Raw genomic sequence first — 15799 nt, forward strand, 5'->3', positions numbered from 1 at the left:
TATTCCTTGGTACTACTGGACACCAGTTCAAGCCAGTCATCTCACCTTTGCCAGTGGCTGCTAACCTGACATAATGGTCATCTTTATTTAAAGTTGACGGAGAGCAGAGGCATTAAAAAAGGATTTAATTTAAAAAGGAAAAATAAGTACATAATGTGACATTTTATATTTACAAGATGTACAAGAAATACATGTGAACTAACAAATAAGCTGATGGAAACTGGAACCAACGACCCTGCTGGCTCGTTAATCATCTTCATCCTCAGCTGCCGTCAGTTGAGCGGGTGGAGCGTCTTCCTCAGAACTGGTCTGACGAGCTGCCGTCCTAAACAAACCCATCAAATCCTGAAAACGGCAAAAAACCTGCAGGAGGTGGAATAGCTGGTGAGTTTCATCTCCATGGACCAATCACAAAGGGTGTGGAGCAGATTACCTCATTGGGGGTCTTGTTGCCAAGTAGAGTCGAAATGGCCTGAAAGGTGTTCTGATTGGCTCCATCCTGTTGACACCTGGTTAGAATGACCCGGTCTGCCTCTCTGGAAAACAAAGAGCAGGAGACGCTGCCATAGCTACTCACAAGAGGAGGAACAAAGTCAGAAGATGAAGAGAGGGGGCATGTACCTGGTCCACAGGATCACCTTCTCTCCGTTGGCTGTCAGGGATATATTCTTAGCACAGACAGGAAGGTCAGGGGGAGGACGAGGAGAGGACACAGGCAGACAGAAGGAAGAAGAGGGGAAGGCCGTTTGGGTGATCGTTGAATGGGTGCCCAGGAGGCACGTTCTCTTCTTCCTCTCTTCTTCATCCTCCTCTTTTTCCATCTCCTCCTCCTCCTTTTCATCCGTCAGCACAACGGACTCCCATGATGCACTCCTCTGCTCTGTTTGCACACAGAAAGGTGAACTACATCCGTGTGAACGCCGCAGCTCAGAAAAGGTAACCACAGTCCCCACCTGCATGCAGACTGTCCCTCTTCACATCCTGGTCTTTTTCTCCTGTTTCACTGTGGCCAGTGTTTAAGTGAGAGTATGCAGGGTCCAGACTTTTCATGGCTCTGGACACCCCCCCTGAGGTCTGAGGAGGACAGAGGTGAGACACGGGTGTTTTCGTATGTTCAGGAATCCTTTTTATCACCCAAAATCTTTACATTAAAAAAAAGAACCACAAAGGTATGTAAAAGAAATTCACTTGCATGTGCTTGTGTTGGGCCCAGAAGTAACGTGGACACCAGATTTAATCATTTAATCTTTGATATGTATCATAAATGGAAAATAAAATGATTGAAATACTAAAAACTGCAGATTGTTTAGCATAATTAGTGGGACTGTTGGGTGTAACTGGTCAGACGTCAGTCTAATGACCAATGCTAAACAACCTTTTGCTCAGCACTGATGCCTTTTTTAAATAATCTGAGATAATAGATTGGATTATGGAATTGGTTCACCTTAATGTGGCATATTTACGGTACATTTATGTTCTTATTCAGTCCATTCTCACATACTGACCTTGTTGCCATGGCAGCGAGCACATCTTTTCCTCCGAAGTCGTGCATCACCACAGTGACAGGGCCAGTCCTTAGGTGACCACTCATAATCCTGATCAACAACAGTTGTTAGCTGACTAATAACAATGTGACATAGGAGCTGCCTTCTACTCCGTTCTGAAACTTTGACATTTTCATCTTTTGTTCTAATATGTCGTGATTATCTTGATGTATTTCTTATGTAATGTTCTTCGGTTAATTTTGTATTTTATTTCAGTTCGTCCTGTTCCTTTCCTGTTACCTGCATTTCCCGTTTCATTTTTATGGTTCAATGTTTACTTTTTTCCATTTTGATCTACAGTTTGGAACAGACGGTTCCAATTTTTAACTGAACTCAAGTGTTTGCTCACCTTATAATTCTTATGAGCGCCTAACTTTCTTCTTTGCCGCCGACTTGTCATTGGTTGGATTTTATAGCCCTCTGCTTCCTCTTCCAAATCTGGCAGGCTCACCTCTTCAAATCCACCTGCTGCCTCTCCTCTACACACCTGACTGTCGCCACTCTCGGGCCAATGAGACTCTTCAAACTGTCCTGGGTGGGCTGTGGGTGGGTGGAGCTCTTCAAAAAACACCCAGAATTCAGCTTGTAGATGGGTGTGACCTTTCAGCAGTATCGCCATTTGAGCTTTAAGCTGCAACACAGAAAAATATCTGATTGGATTTGTCAAACTGTCCAAATCTGAAATGGACCGAGCAGAAAAAAGGAGCTTGTTTGAGCATTCTTAACATTTGACTTTTGTTCATTTCTAAGATCCAATCAAAATATTTTTTTTAAAATAGGCGGATATTAAATAAACAGAAATTCAAAATAATATCACATAGACAACTGATTCCACTTGGTATCCCCTGTTTCCTTGGTGAGAACTGTTTTCTACCTAGTAGGACAAAAAGACCTTAAATGGAAGACAGTCCTCGTTGGACTGGTTTGGACAGTCCTGGTACAGGTGACAGCAGGTTAGCCATTAGCATAGGAGTAATACCTCATCAATGCCAGATGGATTTAGGTCTGGACTGGTCGTCAAAGCCTTGATGATCTTCTGATAATGTGATGGATTATCCCCAAAACTGATCTCTAGCTGTCGTAGAAAGCGCCGACTACGCTCAAATGCCTGCTGCTCCTCAAACTGCGGAGAAGAAAAATCAAGTCACTTCCAGAGAACAGCTGTCCGTCACACAGCTGCGGCACCACAGGAAACACTTTTCTCTCACCAGACCACACTGCAGTGCTTGTTCTGGGTACAGAAATGCAGCAAAATCTCGCAGCAGGTCACTCTGATCTCCCAGGATGCTGCGGAGCTTCCTAAAAAGTGGCATGACTTCCTGTCCCTGTCCCAACTGCTCAAAGTCATGCAGGAGAGACACAAAATTCTCCACCTGCACAGGATCGTCCTGCAGAGCCTCACGCACCTAGAAACACAACATATCATGTTCACACCCGCATTATGTTTCAATAATAACGTACACAGAACTAGGACAGACACGCACACAACCAGTGTGGGTGGAACTGGGACTTACTCAGCATCGACAGTACATTCATCAATGCTCACGTGCTCTTGCGTCTTTTTGCTATTATATATTTACATCCCACAAAGAATATATATTAAAGAGTGGGACTCAAGGGACTGCTGGGTGAGTCGGCAGGTTATGGACATATTCCATCATTGATTAATTTTTCTGTCACTTGAGAGCTTTGGCAAACAACTAATGGGAGGGACCATGAGTCCTATTTTCACGTTGGCCTGTGGAGCTCCTTAAGCAGTTGCCAGGTGCAGCCAAACCAAGCTAGCTGTAGCCCCGGCTGCCCTGGAGGTAAAATCTCAAGTCTGGGAGGAGTTCAGTTAGGCCACGGAAGTCTCTCAGCCTCGAAAAATTCTAGTAAACCGCGGTCTTCTGCTTGTCGTTGCTTAGTCACAAGCAGTAAGTCACACCTATTTCCAGTGCACTCTGGACTCCGGCACAGCTGCTGGAGGAAGTCCAGCTTGGAAACCACAATTTTCATCTATGCTTTTATCAGTCGATGTTGTCCTGTTGGCTTCATCAAGCCAGGGCCTTCAGCATGTACTGAGGCCAAGTGTAAAATGGCAGGGATGAGAATTGACACCTCCAAGCCCAAGGCAATGGTCCTGGACCAGTGTGGCTTTCCCTCCTCAGGTTGGTGGAGAGGTCCTGCCTTAAGCAGAGGGGTTCAAGTAGCTTGGGGCTTGTTCACGAGGGAGGGGAAGGGGGAGCATGAGATTAGGTGGAGCTTGGAGTCGAGTTGCTGCTCCTTCACATTGAGAGGAGTCAGCTGTGGTGGCTCGGGCACCTGTTTCGGATTCTCCTGGACACCTTCCAAGGGAGAGAATGGGGTGAAGAAGTCTGGGCATCTCTGCTTAGACTGCTGATTCAGCAGCCCAGCCTCGGATGAAGTGGACGAAGACAGGATGAAGACAAAAAGAGACACCATATTCCTCTCCTCGTCATTAATGGCTGAAAAGTGAGCCTCTGAAACCCGCACCCTGGACAGAACTCTCCTCAACTCTGCCGTACACATGTGGAACTACCTCCCCGGGCCTTCAGCTATTAAACTAAGGTGACCACGTATTAAGCTGCAGTGAAACATGTGATTGGCCAAGTGGAATTCCTGACTCTGGCTATTGTTCAGCACTACATTCTCACCCTGCTGAGATAATTTTGAGCGAACGCCACATCTTTGCTTTCTCTGAACGGGTCATTATCCAGGATGTTGTCATCATACAGTAGTAATAACTTAGTGGCATCCTTGCTATGGCGCTCTTGACGACTCCTCCGCAGGCCACGGAGTGGCCGGCCCCGCCCTGCAGAGACAGGAAAGTCTAATTACAGCACGAGAAGCTGAGCAAAGATATTCCAAAATTAAAAATCAAAAGCCTCTGACCTCGCCCTCGACCAGAACACCTCCCTACTCCTTGAGGCCTTCCCTCCGCTGACAGCATACCCTCTCGTGCCTCTTTACTGCTCCTCTCCTCTTCTACCTCCTCTTCCTGCCCTTTAGGCCCTTCTTCATCATCCTCTTCCTCCTCCTCCTGCGACCCAGGAGAGATTGGCGAGTGCTCCTCCTCTGAGTCTCCATCGGTACAGTGTCGCTGCTCCGCTGCGAGCCATGTCAGCTGCTTCATGGTCTCCTGGAAAGATAGAAGGGCTTTACGACATCATGACTCGAGTCTGTCTCCTGAATAACTGCTGGAGGTGAATAAGCAGCACACTGGATATTAGCACCATTAAAGTCAAAATTTAGCATAGAACATATAAAGTTTAATGCAAGGTCTTTTTATACCAACAAAGTAATTAATTTAATAAACAATAAGTCATGAATAAAAACTTGGGTAAAGATAAAATTATGAAAATAGCAAATCTTCATTTAACACCGGTTTTATTGAGTAGTACAAGATTAATGGTCACACGACACCGTTTGAGAGGAGAAGGCCAACATCTTCCTCTTTACCTGCAGCTCTGGAACTGACAGCACTGACTCCTCTGAAGCAGTCGACATCACTTCCTCATCATCTTCATCCTGTGTGAGATCATCAAAGTCCTCTTCCTCCTCGTCCTCCTGATCATCATCCTTATCCTGATCTTCATTCTTGTCCTTTTCTCCATCCTCCTCTCCCTCACCTCCTCCATTCTCCCTCTCCTCCTCACCTCCACGTTTCCCATCTTCTCTTTCTTCTCCCCCCTCTGGCTCCTCCTCTCCACCTCCTTCTGTACATTCCCCTCCACTCCCTCCTTGCTCTTGCCTGCTTGTAGTTTCTCCACCGTTTAAGCTGATAAACTCCACCGTGGTTTGGTTCTGCTGTACCTCAGGTTTCCCCTCCTGCTCCACTGAACGAGGGCTCAATGGTGATGGTGACCTCGAACTCTCTGTCCTCTCTAAATGGCATGGACCTGTGCACTTCTGTCCCTCATTTAAAAGACTCTGGATCTGCTGCCCAGGATCCTGTTGAATGGTGATGGCACATGAAGGTGTGGGTAGAGTAGATGGTGTCCACATCATGGGGAGGAGGAAGGATCTGGCCTTCCCTGAAGTCTCTATGCAAGGCGTTAAGGGATTGGAACAATTACAACTAGTCTGAGTAGGGAGATGGGGACCAGAATCATAGTTCTGTTTTCTGGAATTGTCCTGCTCTATTTCCTGTTCAGTAGAAAAGTCTGAGGGATTGGTGTCACCGTAGCAGTGGTGGGTGGGGAGTTTGCTACTCCCCATATTTCCTGCAGCTTCAGGACGGACGGGCTGGTGTCTGACTGGCTGGCAGTGTACTTGTCTCTCAGCTGGGGCTTTAGCAAGAGGGAGCAGAGATGCGTTGTGAGCGAGGGTGAAGATGCGTCGGTGGGAGAGACTTGGGGGGCGGGCCTTGCTGACAAAATGTGGGTGGAGCCGAAGGCTGCAGCCAGGGGGAAGCGAGTGGGGATAACTGTTGGTGCTGAGGCGTGTCTTCTGGATGTTCAGCTGGCTGTTCTGCAGGGAGGAACCATCAGACACCTTTCAAGTCACACTGAAACAATATTCATTGACATATTTCAGCTTCAAAGTTAATGATGATGCCAACAGGTAATTTTTCCTTGCTGGTTGTTTTAGAACTGTGGTTAGTATCTAAAGACGCCATGGTTTAAAGGCAGCAGGAGTCCTGGGAAGATAATGCGGTTATCTAAAAGACAGCTGAAACTGCAAATTCTTCAGTTGTGATAAAGACAAGAGTTGTATTAACAAGCCACACACACACGCACGCACGTACAGTTACAATGTCTTTACTGGCTTGTTCAGTCTGATGTCTGATGAAAGATATCCTGACATTTGGCTATTTTTCACCTTTCCAAAGCTAAAAACACAACTGGAGTGATGTCGAATATGGCTTAAAAAGTGTGGAAGCCATCAATGATAATGAAACATTACTACGTTTGTTCCAAGGTGAGACGCTAACGCTAACTAGCACACAGATGTTATCTACAAGACACTAGTGGATTAATTAAAAGTTGCTCATGTTTTAACTCAAGGTTAACTCTGAGGTGAAACAAATGTACCAGATAAATACAGATCCAATGTATTGCTCAAACCTATGATATGGAAACAAGAGCAACAAACCACTTAGCAACAGGCTAACATATAAGATACTAAAAACTATAGGGAGTCATAAATAAAAGTTAGCTTATAATAAAACAGTACGCTTATTTTCCCTGCCATTCAAGAACATTGTTGTTCCTTATCACAAATAAGCCAATGTCCTCTTCATCAACATTACTCTGCCAACAAATGTTGTGAATAGATTTCTGAGGATGGATGGTATATTATTATCCTTTTTATATAGTTCTCTCTACTATTTTGAAACTAGTACTCCCGAAATTTGATACAATTTCCTTCGGAAAATCTTTCACTGAAATAGCTGAGAAATCCATGTTCAAACGCATACGAAGGGTCGATTAGTTTCAGCAAAGGGGCAGTTAGTGTGTAAATGTAGGCAGTTTTTGTTAAGCTCGCCTTAAGCCATTTTGGTACGTTGGCAGTGATTCGATCCACAGGGGGGCGCTGGTCTCCTGGTTGAACTCTACTGCAGGCAAGAGGCAGCGGCTGGACAATTCCCTTCATTATGAATGTCTGAAAACATAGAGGCACATTTACTCTTCTGGTGGATAATCAGCACGTGTGTGACTGTCACAATGTTGTCACCTTGATGACGTTGTCAGGCGACACCTTGGGCGTGCTCATCTCTTTAATGTGTTTCCTGATACTCCAGCGACTCTTACAGAGCAGGTAAGAACTGATTAGCTGATCCATGTCCAGTGTTCCCTCAAAGTGCTTCAGAGCCAGAACAATGAGCCTGCACAGAGGCACCATGGGAAAGGGGGTGGGGGTGGGGGGTCATTCTTTGCTGACTCCTGGGAGAATCCTTGTGCATCTCAATAAATCACAACATAATTAAAATGCTGATTTATTTTTTAAAAAGTCAAATGCAAAACTAAAACATGTTTTATTGTACGCACTGAAAAAGTTAATTTCTTCAGATTTGGATGGTTGTGGCTTACATCTAATGAAAACCCAAAATTCAGCGCCTCAGGTTCACATTGATACAGATTTCAGAAAAACAAACCCGCAAATACTGTCATGGTGACTCATTAAAGCCGCACGTCCTTTGTGTGCTGGTCATTACCCATTTTCTCCTGGAGTGTAAATGACTCTGTGATTTTGTTTTTTGTCCAGGCTGCAGACAGGAAGGATTTCTGGATAAAGGAAGACTGAGCGTGTCGCAAACAGCCAAGCATCCTCGACAGGCAGGAGAGGAAAGGCGTGGCCTGAACACGAGCAGAAGTTGAATCATATACAGGAAACAGCAGACACAATAAGTTACAAAAGTTTGGGCCGCACAGTCAAAGTTCCTGTTAACGCGAAGATTCCATCCCTTTAAATGTTAAACAATTTTCTTTTACAAGTTGCACAAAAGCAAAAATTCCCAAAGAAAAAGTTTGCCGACAAGATTGACGCGTTTTATTAGGGATCCTGTGGAACCAGGCTATCTTTATGGCTTTTCCACTTGCTCAACTGGTCGTGTCAACAGAAACTCGTACGTGTGACTCTTCTCACTGTTAGTGGCGGCAGTCATCCTGGGGAGCCAGCCTTTATAGGAGGCAGGAGCACGTGAGACAGTAGAGGGTGCTGCTCTCTGCTCCACCTCCTGTAGGAGATTCAGTGCAGCCTGTAGGTTACACACCCTGAAACTGCTGGGGTGGCCCAGCTCCTCCTCAGGTCTGGAGAACTGAATCAGCTCCTCCTACAGAGAAATCAGGCGTTAGCGACCTCGGTAGGGAACTGGCAGACATTAGTATTTACCAGTAATCGTCTGTATGTGCACATGATATTTAACGACTGACCAGGTATTGCTTGCTCATGCAGGCTTCGTGCATCAGGTTGTCCCGGTTTCGACAGAGGAGGTGAACCTGGGTGAGCAGCTGTACATGCTAACAAGCAGACACAGACAGTCCCGTGGTCTCAGTTCAACTCGCTTGCATCAAATGGAACATTTGTAGACTCAAGATGACAAACCTGCTGCAGCTGCTGCTGCAGCTGTAGCTTTTGGGCCGTGTTGAGATGAAGGGGGGGGGCCTCTTGGCAAGGCGTCACTGGAACAGGAGTGATGGCGTTCACCTCTGAACCGGCCTTCAGGCTTGCTTTGCAATGGTCATGATTGGTCATATCCTGCAATGCTCTCCTCTGCTGCAGAGTCTCATACTGCTTTCTAATTGTTTGCCGTTGCTTTGTTAGCATCTCTGCCAACGGTGTCCCAAAGCTACAAGCAGGGAAAAGACAAAGAACCCCCCCCAAGTGTCAGTGCCACAGTCAATGTTGGTAAAGCAGAACTCATGAGGAGCTGCTAAAAAACAAGAACAAAGTTCTTCAACCTGGATGACAGAAAACATTCGACCACTTCCTGCCGTGTTTAGGTTCGGTTTGGACACATTCCTCTTACTTTGAGCTGTTACGTACAGTTGTGTTCGAAATACTTGTGGTGTGTTTAAAAAAAGTGAACGAAGCTTGTAAATGCGTGCCACAATACAGGTAGTCTGTGGGAAATACCGAGCTTTGAGCTTTCCATTTCAAAAAAACATTGGAGGCAGAGAAATATTTGTGGTTCCACCCATACTTATTATTTTATAGAAAAGGGAAGAAATCCGACATTTGATTGTACATTCATAATGGTTGTTACGACCCCAAACACACCAGTAAGAGCAGCATCTTGGTTCTAGACCAACAGCTAAGTTCTGTTATGGGGGGGCAGCCCAGCCCCCAGACCTTAAACCAGTAGAAAACAAGTAGGCTGATATCAAAAATACTGTTTCTGACACAAAGGTGAAGTGTTAGTGTTAGTTAGAGGTTTCTGGGCTGGAACACAGATGTCAGACGTTGGTCAGCTCATGCAACATAGATGTGAAGCGATTCTCAAACGGGTGAAAAGATTACATATTAGTTCTTCATAGAAAAGCAAAATCTTCTCTTATTTACACTGATAGTGAACAGCCAAATGTTGCACTTTCTTCTCTTTTCGTTAAAATAATACACTTTGTGATTCTTCATTTGGAAAAGAACATCCAGTGTTCCCAATGTGTTTTCCTGCATGGATTTAAATGCTTTTCTGATGATGTTTTATTCACTATTTAAACCACACTGCTATTATTTTGAACACAACTGTACATTAAGCAGCACATGACATGAACGTTTAGTTGCTTTGGTAGGTTCGTGTTTTTTTTATGTTTAGACTCACCAGGCAACAGAGACCGACTCAACACAGTGGTTAATATTACAAAATTGACCAATCAGGTTAAGCTGCACTGCAATAATTCTGAGAATTAGCAGATGAATTACCTGAGAAAAACCAGATTGAGTCAAGAGTGTAGACTCTAGAAAGGAATGGAGCCCAACTGAACTGAACTGTCTCCTCTCAGCTGGTTTCTTCTTCACAAGTTTTCAGCAAAGAAGCGACAGCAGATGAAATTTCTTTTCCTCCTAACCCAAACAGTTACAGCACTCCTCTGCTGCACCGTCCCGATAGGAGGACCAGGTCACGTGTGCACGCATGTGTGTGTGCACACGTGACCTCACCTCTTGAACTGTATCTCACGCCACACACCTCATTATTCTGCATCAGACAGCAGTTTACAGATTACCATAAAGCCTGTGGGGTGTTGAAATTGGATCCAGCCTGTGATGGGGCCTCCTCCTGTTTCTCATCTTGGAGCTGTTTAAAGAACACAAACAGTCCCTGAGTTCCAGAGCTAAGGGACCACAACTGCTTCCATTGGTAGAAACACGTGTCCACAATAGAACTGTGCTATAACTATGTTTGGGTTAGGGTTCATTATTAATATTAATATTAGTAATATGGCTATATGAGGAGTTTGGACACTTACTTCCAAGTACAAGCAAGTTAATTTGTTTTTATTGAACATTCACCACACTTCATGTTGGTAAAAACTGACTTACTGTATCGAAGAGTTCATCAAGGAGTTCATTCACTTCCTTCCCTGTAGAACAACAACCAGCATTAAAATCCGCATCTGAAGAGCAGCTCAATCAGAAAAAAGAAGCAGATTTTACTGGTAATCTGGACGGCCCGATCTGTCCTGTAATCCTCCTTATCTGGTTTATCAAGATCATCGACAAAGTTGTATTCTGGATCATCATCATCATCAGCTTCCTCTGAGAAATAAAGAGAGTTGTTATAATAATGAGTAGTATCATCAGCTGACTGATCTTTTTAGATCACCAAGACTACAATATAAAACTACAATACTAGCACAAAAACACTCATAGCTCACAGCTACATGAAGGGAAAATGAGTAAAAATGAAGTGCACAGCAGCTAAATCTATAACTTGATTAAAGGTGAATATTCAATTAAAGGTCCTAGTTATTGATACATTCATTCCTACTGTGACTATTAATACAATTAGGAACTTTGGTCAAACCGTAACACCAAATTCTAAAAGAACATTAACTCTTACCAAGGTTTTCAGGGTCCATGAGACTCTGCAGCCACTCGGCCCAGTGTCGGTCCTCCTCCCTTTGGGCAGCGCTCTGCTCGTACATGTCGGCTGTAATATCTGGAGCCAGAAGCTCTGCCTCTAGCTGGCCCAGAGGAATATTGACCAAAGGCAGTTTGGAGCGTGTGCGATACGCCAGGCAACCTGTATCTTCAACACCTGCATCATCATTGGCTGCTTTCTTATCCAGACTCTGAGAAATAGAGACTCGTTGGTGGAGCCGAGCAGGCAGTCGGACAGTCGGACTCGCACAGACTCAGGTGGGTGGAGATACCTGGTTGTAGGCGTAGGTAGAGCTACAGTTTAACTCCTCATCCACAGCATTCAATCTATCTAGGAAGGATGATTCGGGAGCAACGAGGAGGTGCTGGGGAGCACTGAAGCTCAATGTCTGATCCTGGGGGCGACTCTAACATGACAGGGTCAGAGGTCAAATGAGGCAACATTGTTTATTCACAGCTTATATCTTCAAAATACTAAATCATCAGCTATAAAACAAAAACTGACATAACTCCCCAACGTTCAAGTCAAATCATGTGTATTGTCTGACTCAAGTATAGCTCAGAACTAAAATAAAACGTTTCAAAAGAGGGCTTGTTGCAGGTCAGGAGTATTTTAAAGTCTCGTCTGGACTTCATGGCCTGCCAATAAAGAGGAGCAGTATTGGAGAAATGTCTCTCTTAAGAGACGTAGGTCTCAAGCTCCTTTATGTGAATAAAACAATAGCACAAGCTAGCTGCATCTCTCACGGGGGGGGCTCGGACCGAGAAACCTCCACCTCCCAGCCCAGTCTGCTACAGCCTGAGCGACCGCTGACATCAGTCCAGACATACGCAAAGATCTTCTGCTTATCCAGTGCCAGGTCAGTGGGGCAGCAGTCTGAGCACGGACCCCTCCCCAGACACTTCCTCCAGAGAACACATGCTGCTCTAGGGCTCAGTGGCGGCGTGCTTTACACTACTGCGGCTGACACTTTGTGATGTAAGGTCATGCATCTATTTTCTAAAGGGGAGAGGGGGAGCAGAAATGGGGCAGCATACCTGTAGAGACTCAACTGGGGTAGGATTTTCTCCAAGGTAAGACAGGGAGCCCTGGTGCTTTCTGGGAAGTGAAGCCACGATGTCTACATCACTGTGGAAGGACTACACACACACCAACAAGGTACACGTTAGTGATGGAGTCAGCTATGGTACATGGAGCAAAAATGAATGGAACACCCATGGATGGGGCAATAAGGTACCTTAGCCTTTCCCCCTCCATGATAGCAAGTAAAACAAGTAAATATTCACTGAAACTATCCATTTGAAACCATCTATTCTGTCCACTCCTAAAAATAATTAGTAATATTTTTTAATTAGTACACTTTAGAATGGAGCAAACTTTGAATAAAGCCACTTCCAAACAACTTTGGTGGAAACTCAAGTTCACTTAAATCAGATGAAACTGGGGGTACAAAATACATCACCTCTTCAGCTGTATCCTCCTCCTCTTCATCATCATCCTCCTCTTCATCAGGACAATATTCTTCATCTGAAGAGTCTTCATCATCATCCAGATCTATATCAACAAACTGGGGGTGCTGCAGGTCAGGCAGACAGAGTTAAACTATGAAATGACTGCAATCAGACAGACAGACAGTCAGTCAGTCAGTCAGTCAGTCAGTCAGTCAGTCAGTCAGTCAGACAGACAGACAGACAGACAGACAGACAGTCAGTCAGTCAGTCAGTCAGTCAGTCAGTCAGTCAGACAGACAGACAGTCAGTCAGTCAGTCAGACAGACAGACAGTCAGACAGACAGACAGACAGACAGTCAGTCAGTCAGTCAGTCAGTCAGTCAGTCAGACAGACAGACAGACAGACAGTCAGTCAGACAGACAGTCAGTCAGTCAGTCAGACAGACAGACAGTCAGACAGTCAGTCAGTTGGGTTACCTTGACTGTGTTTGCTGACAGACTCCAGTTGGGAAGCTGCAACAACATGAGGACAAAAAACATTTCCTTCATTTCTGCCTTGGCCATCAGATGATATTTTCAATATCTTTTTAGGAAGGGGAGGCGCTAACCTGACTGTAGGGTGCAGCTTGTTTCAGTCTGGACCGAGTCATTTTTGGTTCCTATTGGAAGAGAAACAGATTCACAGTGTAGCAGACAGTGAGGAGAGGTGTCCTTTTTCCACCCAAAAGGACCTGTTCCTAGTTCAGCGCTGGTACTACACAGAGCAAGTGCAGAACTGATTCCAACCTGGTGCCTCCAGAAAACAGTTTGCTTTTCCATAGGAAGTGAAGGCACATCAGAGCCACATTTCTACATCAGCATAAAATATGATTATGTGAGTGCATGGGTCTAGTGTTTGTGTTGTTGAAACGTTTGCTCAGAAGCAACCATGCTTTAACTTAAAATGCTTTCTCCAATGTGGGCAATAACTACTGAGTACTGAGTTGAGTTTAGCCATTTATGCACCCACCTAGGAAACTCTGTTATGGAGACAATAAAACCCATGTTATGAAAATGTTAATGTTAGCGCACTGCTAACTAGCATAAAGTTCATAACATTTGTAGTTAGCTTTAATGTTTAAAGCCAACTTTTTCGCCATGGCTGTTGCGGTCTGCAACCCCAGGTGGAAGTTGGTGCCTGGAAACTGTTTGGAATCAGTTTGGACCTGTTGTGCCGATGCATAAGTGGAGGAAAAACAAAGATCCGGGACTGCCAGTCAATGGCTCTAAACCAGCCCTGGAAGCTCTTTAGCGAGAAGGGGGCAGAGAGACTTACGAACATCGGCTGGTCCTGTGTGTCTCTGATTGCAGCTTTCATCATGCTGACCACATGCTCATGGGTAATCACCTCCTGGTAAATGACAACCATTCACATTACTCACCGCTCCTCGAGGGAATGTATTCATAGATGAGGAGACACTTACATGCAGGATGGCTCGCACGTTATTTGAAGTCAGGTTGTGCTGTTTGGACTTCCTCACCAAGTCCATGTCCAGTCGTCCCAGTTCATCCTCAAAAGATTCGTCCTTCTCCTTGCTAACTGCCATCTGACCACCTGAGAAGTTCAGACAGGTGTCTTATACATTGTCCCACCTCCACCCACAAACAAACAAATAACTTAGAGTATAGCAGCTTATTGTAACAGGACAGGTGATGGGCCTGAAATTTGACCTATAAAGTCATGGAGCATGAATAAAATAAGCTGAAGAAAATTCTTCATTATTTTTTTCATCAAGGTGTGTACATCATTTTATAGGAATTACTGAGAAACACCAAATCAAATGGTTTTTGGCACACATCTCATTGCTGTCACGGTAAATCTTGGTAGTGGTGGTTGCTCACATGCAGATTTCCTGCAGAAATCTGGATCTATATTAAACTTATAAGAATGAACCATTTTGTCATGTCGCCACCTGAATCAGGTGTTTCTTCCTCTTTCCATTTGTCCTGAGGGGAACTCTTTGTTGCAGATTCTTCATCAAGGCTGAAAAGACCGGTGTCTTCCTCTGTTCTCAGAGATTTTAATTCCAGAGGACAAACGTCTTTATTGGCTGGACGCCGCCTCACCATCTGCTGAAGCACAGATACACTTTCATCAACCATCAAACATCACCTGTTGCTGTCGATTCAACGGGCTTGATACTTTTAAATACAGCATATTTGGAATTCAACATGTATGAAGAGTAACTGTTCATAATCCATCACTCTGAGAAGCCGCACAAACACCATGATAGCTGCTTCCAGTTCAGAAATGATGAAGACAAAACATGCACTGATTGAAAACAGTAAAGTTTTTCAGTTAGTTTGATTCCCTTAAATGTTCATTGTTTAATGCAGCCAAATTCATCGTGTAATCGAGGGTTACCCTCGGTAAAAGGGTTGGTGTTTAGTGTAGGTTTTTCAACTAACCAATACCAGCAGTATAGTATATAGTGTATATGCAGTACAATACAAGATTACATCACATAGTAGGTTGTTTTATGATCGAATCCCGTTGGCTTTAATCTTTGGAGAACAAAAGTCTTTCCAGAGTCCGGAACCACAACTATCAACATTTCCTGAAAGATCCATTAAACCATTTAAATGTACTACTTTTGAGCTATTTGGTTGACAGCCACGGACAGACGTCAGTGGCACAAAAGCTGCACGTATTGAGCCCGAATCAAACTGGAAGATGCAAATGTTTCTTCCACAGCTAAACCCTCAGAACAGGAAAACTCTATTGTAGCCCAGACATTCTCCGTTGAATGTGATCGAGTTTCAGTGACATTTACCTCTGGTGACACAACCAAATCCAGTAGTGCTGTAACAACAATACATAATAATACATAATAATACACAGTGCCCTGTGCGTCAACATCCCTGCCAAAGTTATCTAAACAGTAGGCAGTCGGTTTCGTTAGCATGCGAGAGTGTTCTTCTAAGTTACAGGCGTGAACCTCTGGGGAGAGATAACAGGAACCATGGAAGATCTTAGGGAAAACTAACCTTAAATATAGATCCGTGCCCATTCGCTGCACTCATCTCATCTCGGCTAACTGCTATTAGCTTCAACTTCCGCTTCCGTTCAATTCTTCAATGTAGAACAGACACTCTTAGTCTTGTACAGCGACACCTGCTGTCCCGGCTGTCTTTGGACAACCACATAATCGAAACCATTATTGTGCGCGTTTGTACATATTTAATATGAAGCAAATACGGTATGTGTATGTACATGT

The 15799-nt window shown here is 44.5% G+C and overlaps 1 protein-coding gene across 2 annotated transcripts; it reads right to left on the reverse strand.

The window, feature by feature from the left end:
- Positions 1–108: 108 nt before the first annotated feature.
- LOC130532408 (GON-4-like protein) lies at positions 109–15641 on the reverse strand. 2 transcript variants are annotated; one of them, XM_057045064.1, is made up of 30 exons: positions 15570–15641; positions 14495–14651; positions 14006–14136; positions 13858–13932; positions 13151–13201; positions 13020–13055; positions 12554–12667; positions 12129–12230; positions 11363–11497; positions 11050–11281; positions 10644–10745; positions 10530–10570; positions 10214–10284; positions 8595–8838; positions 8423–8509; positions 8136–8322; positions 7705–7846; positions 7224–7374; positions 7035–7151; positions 5007–6017; positions 4440–4686; positions 4202–4359; positions 2753–2950; positions 2524–2667; positions 1894–2175; positions 1506–1595; positions 954–1074; positions 622–880; positions 434–536; positions 109–363 (listed from the first exon to the last, which is right to left on the reverse strand). In XM_057045064.1, the coding sequence occupies exons 1-30, from the start codon at positions 15603–15605 to the stop codon at positions 247–249; spliced, it is 4941 nt and encodes a 1646-aa protein (XP_056901044.1). In that variant the 5' UTR covers positions 15606–15641; the 3' UTR covers positions 109–246. The 2 variants fall into 2 exon arrangements, with proteins under 2 accessions (XP_056901044.1, XP_056901043.1); XM_057045063.1 differs by having other exon boundaries at positions 14495–14654.
- Between the last annotated feature and the right edge of the window lie 158 nt (positions 15642–15799).

This window comes from Takifugu flavidus, chromosome 10, assembly GCF_003711565.1.
Source record: "Takifugu flavidus isolate HTHZ2018 chromosome 10, ASM371156v2, whole genome shotgun sequence".
NCBI classification, from domain to species: Eukaryota; Metazoa; Chordata; class Actinopteri; order Tetraodontiformes; family Tetraodontidae; genus Takifugu; species Takifugu flavidus.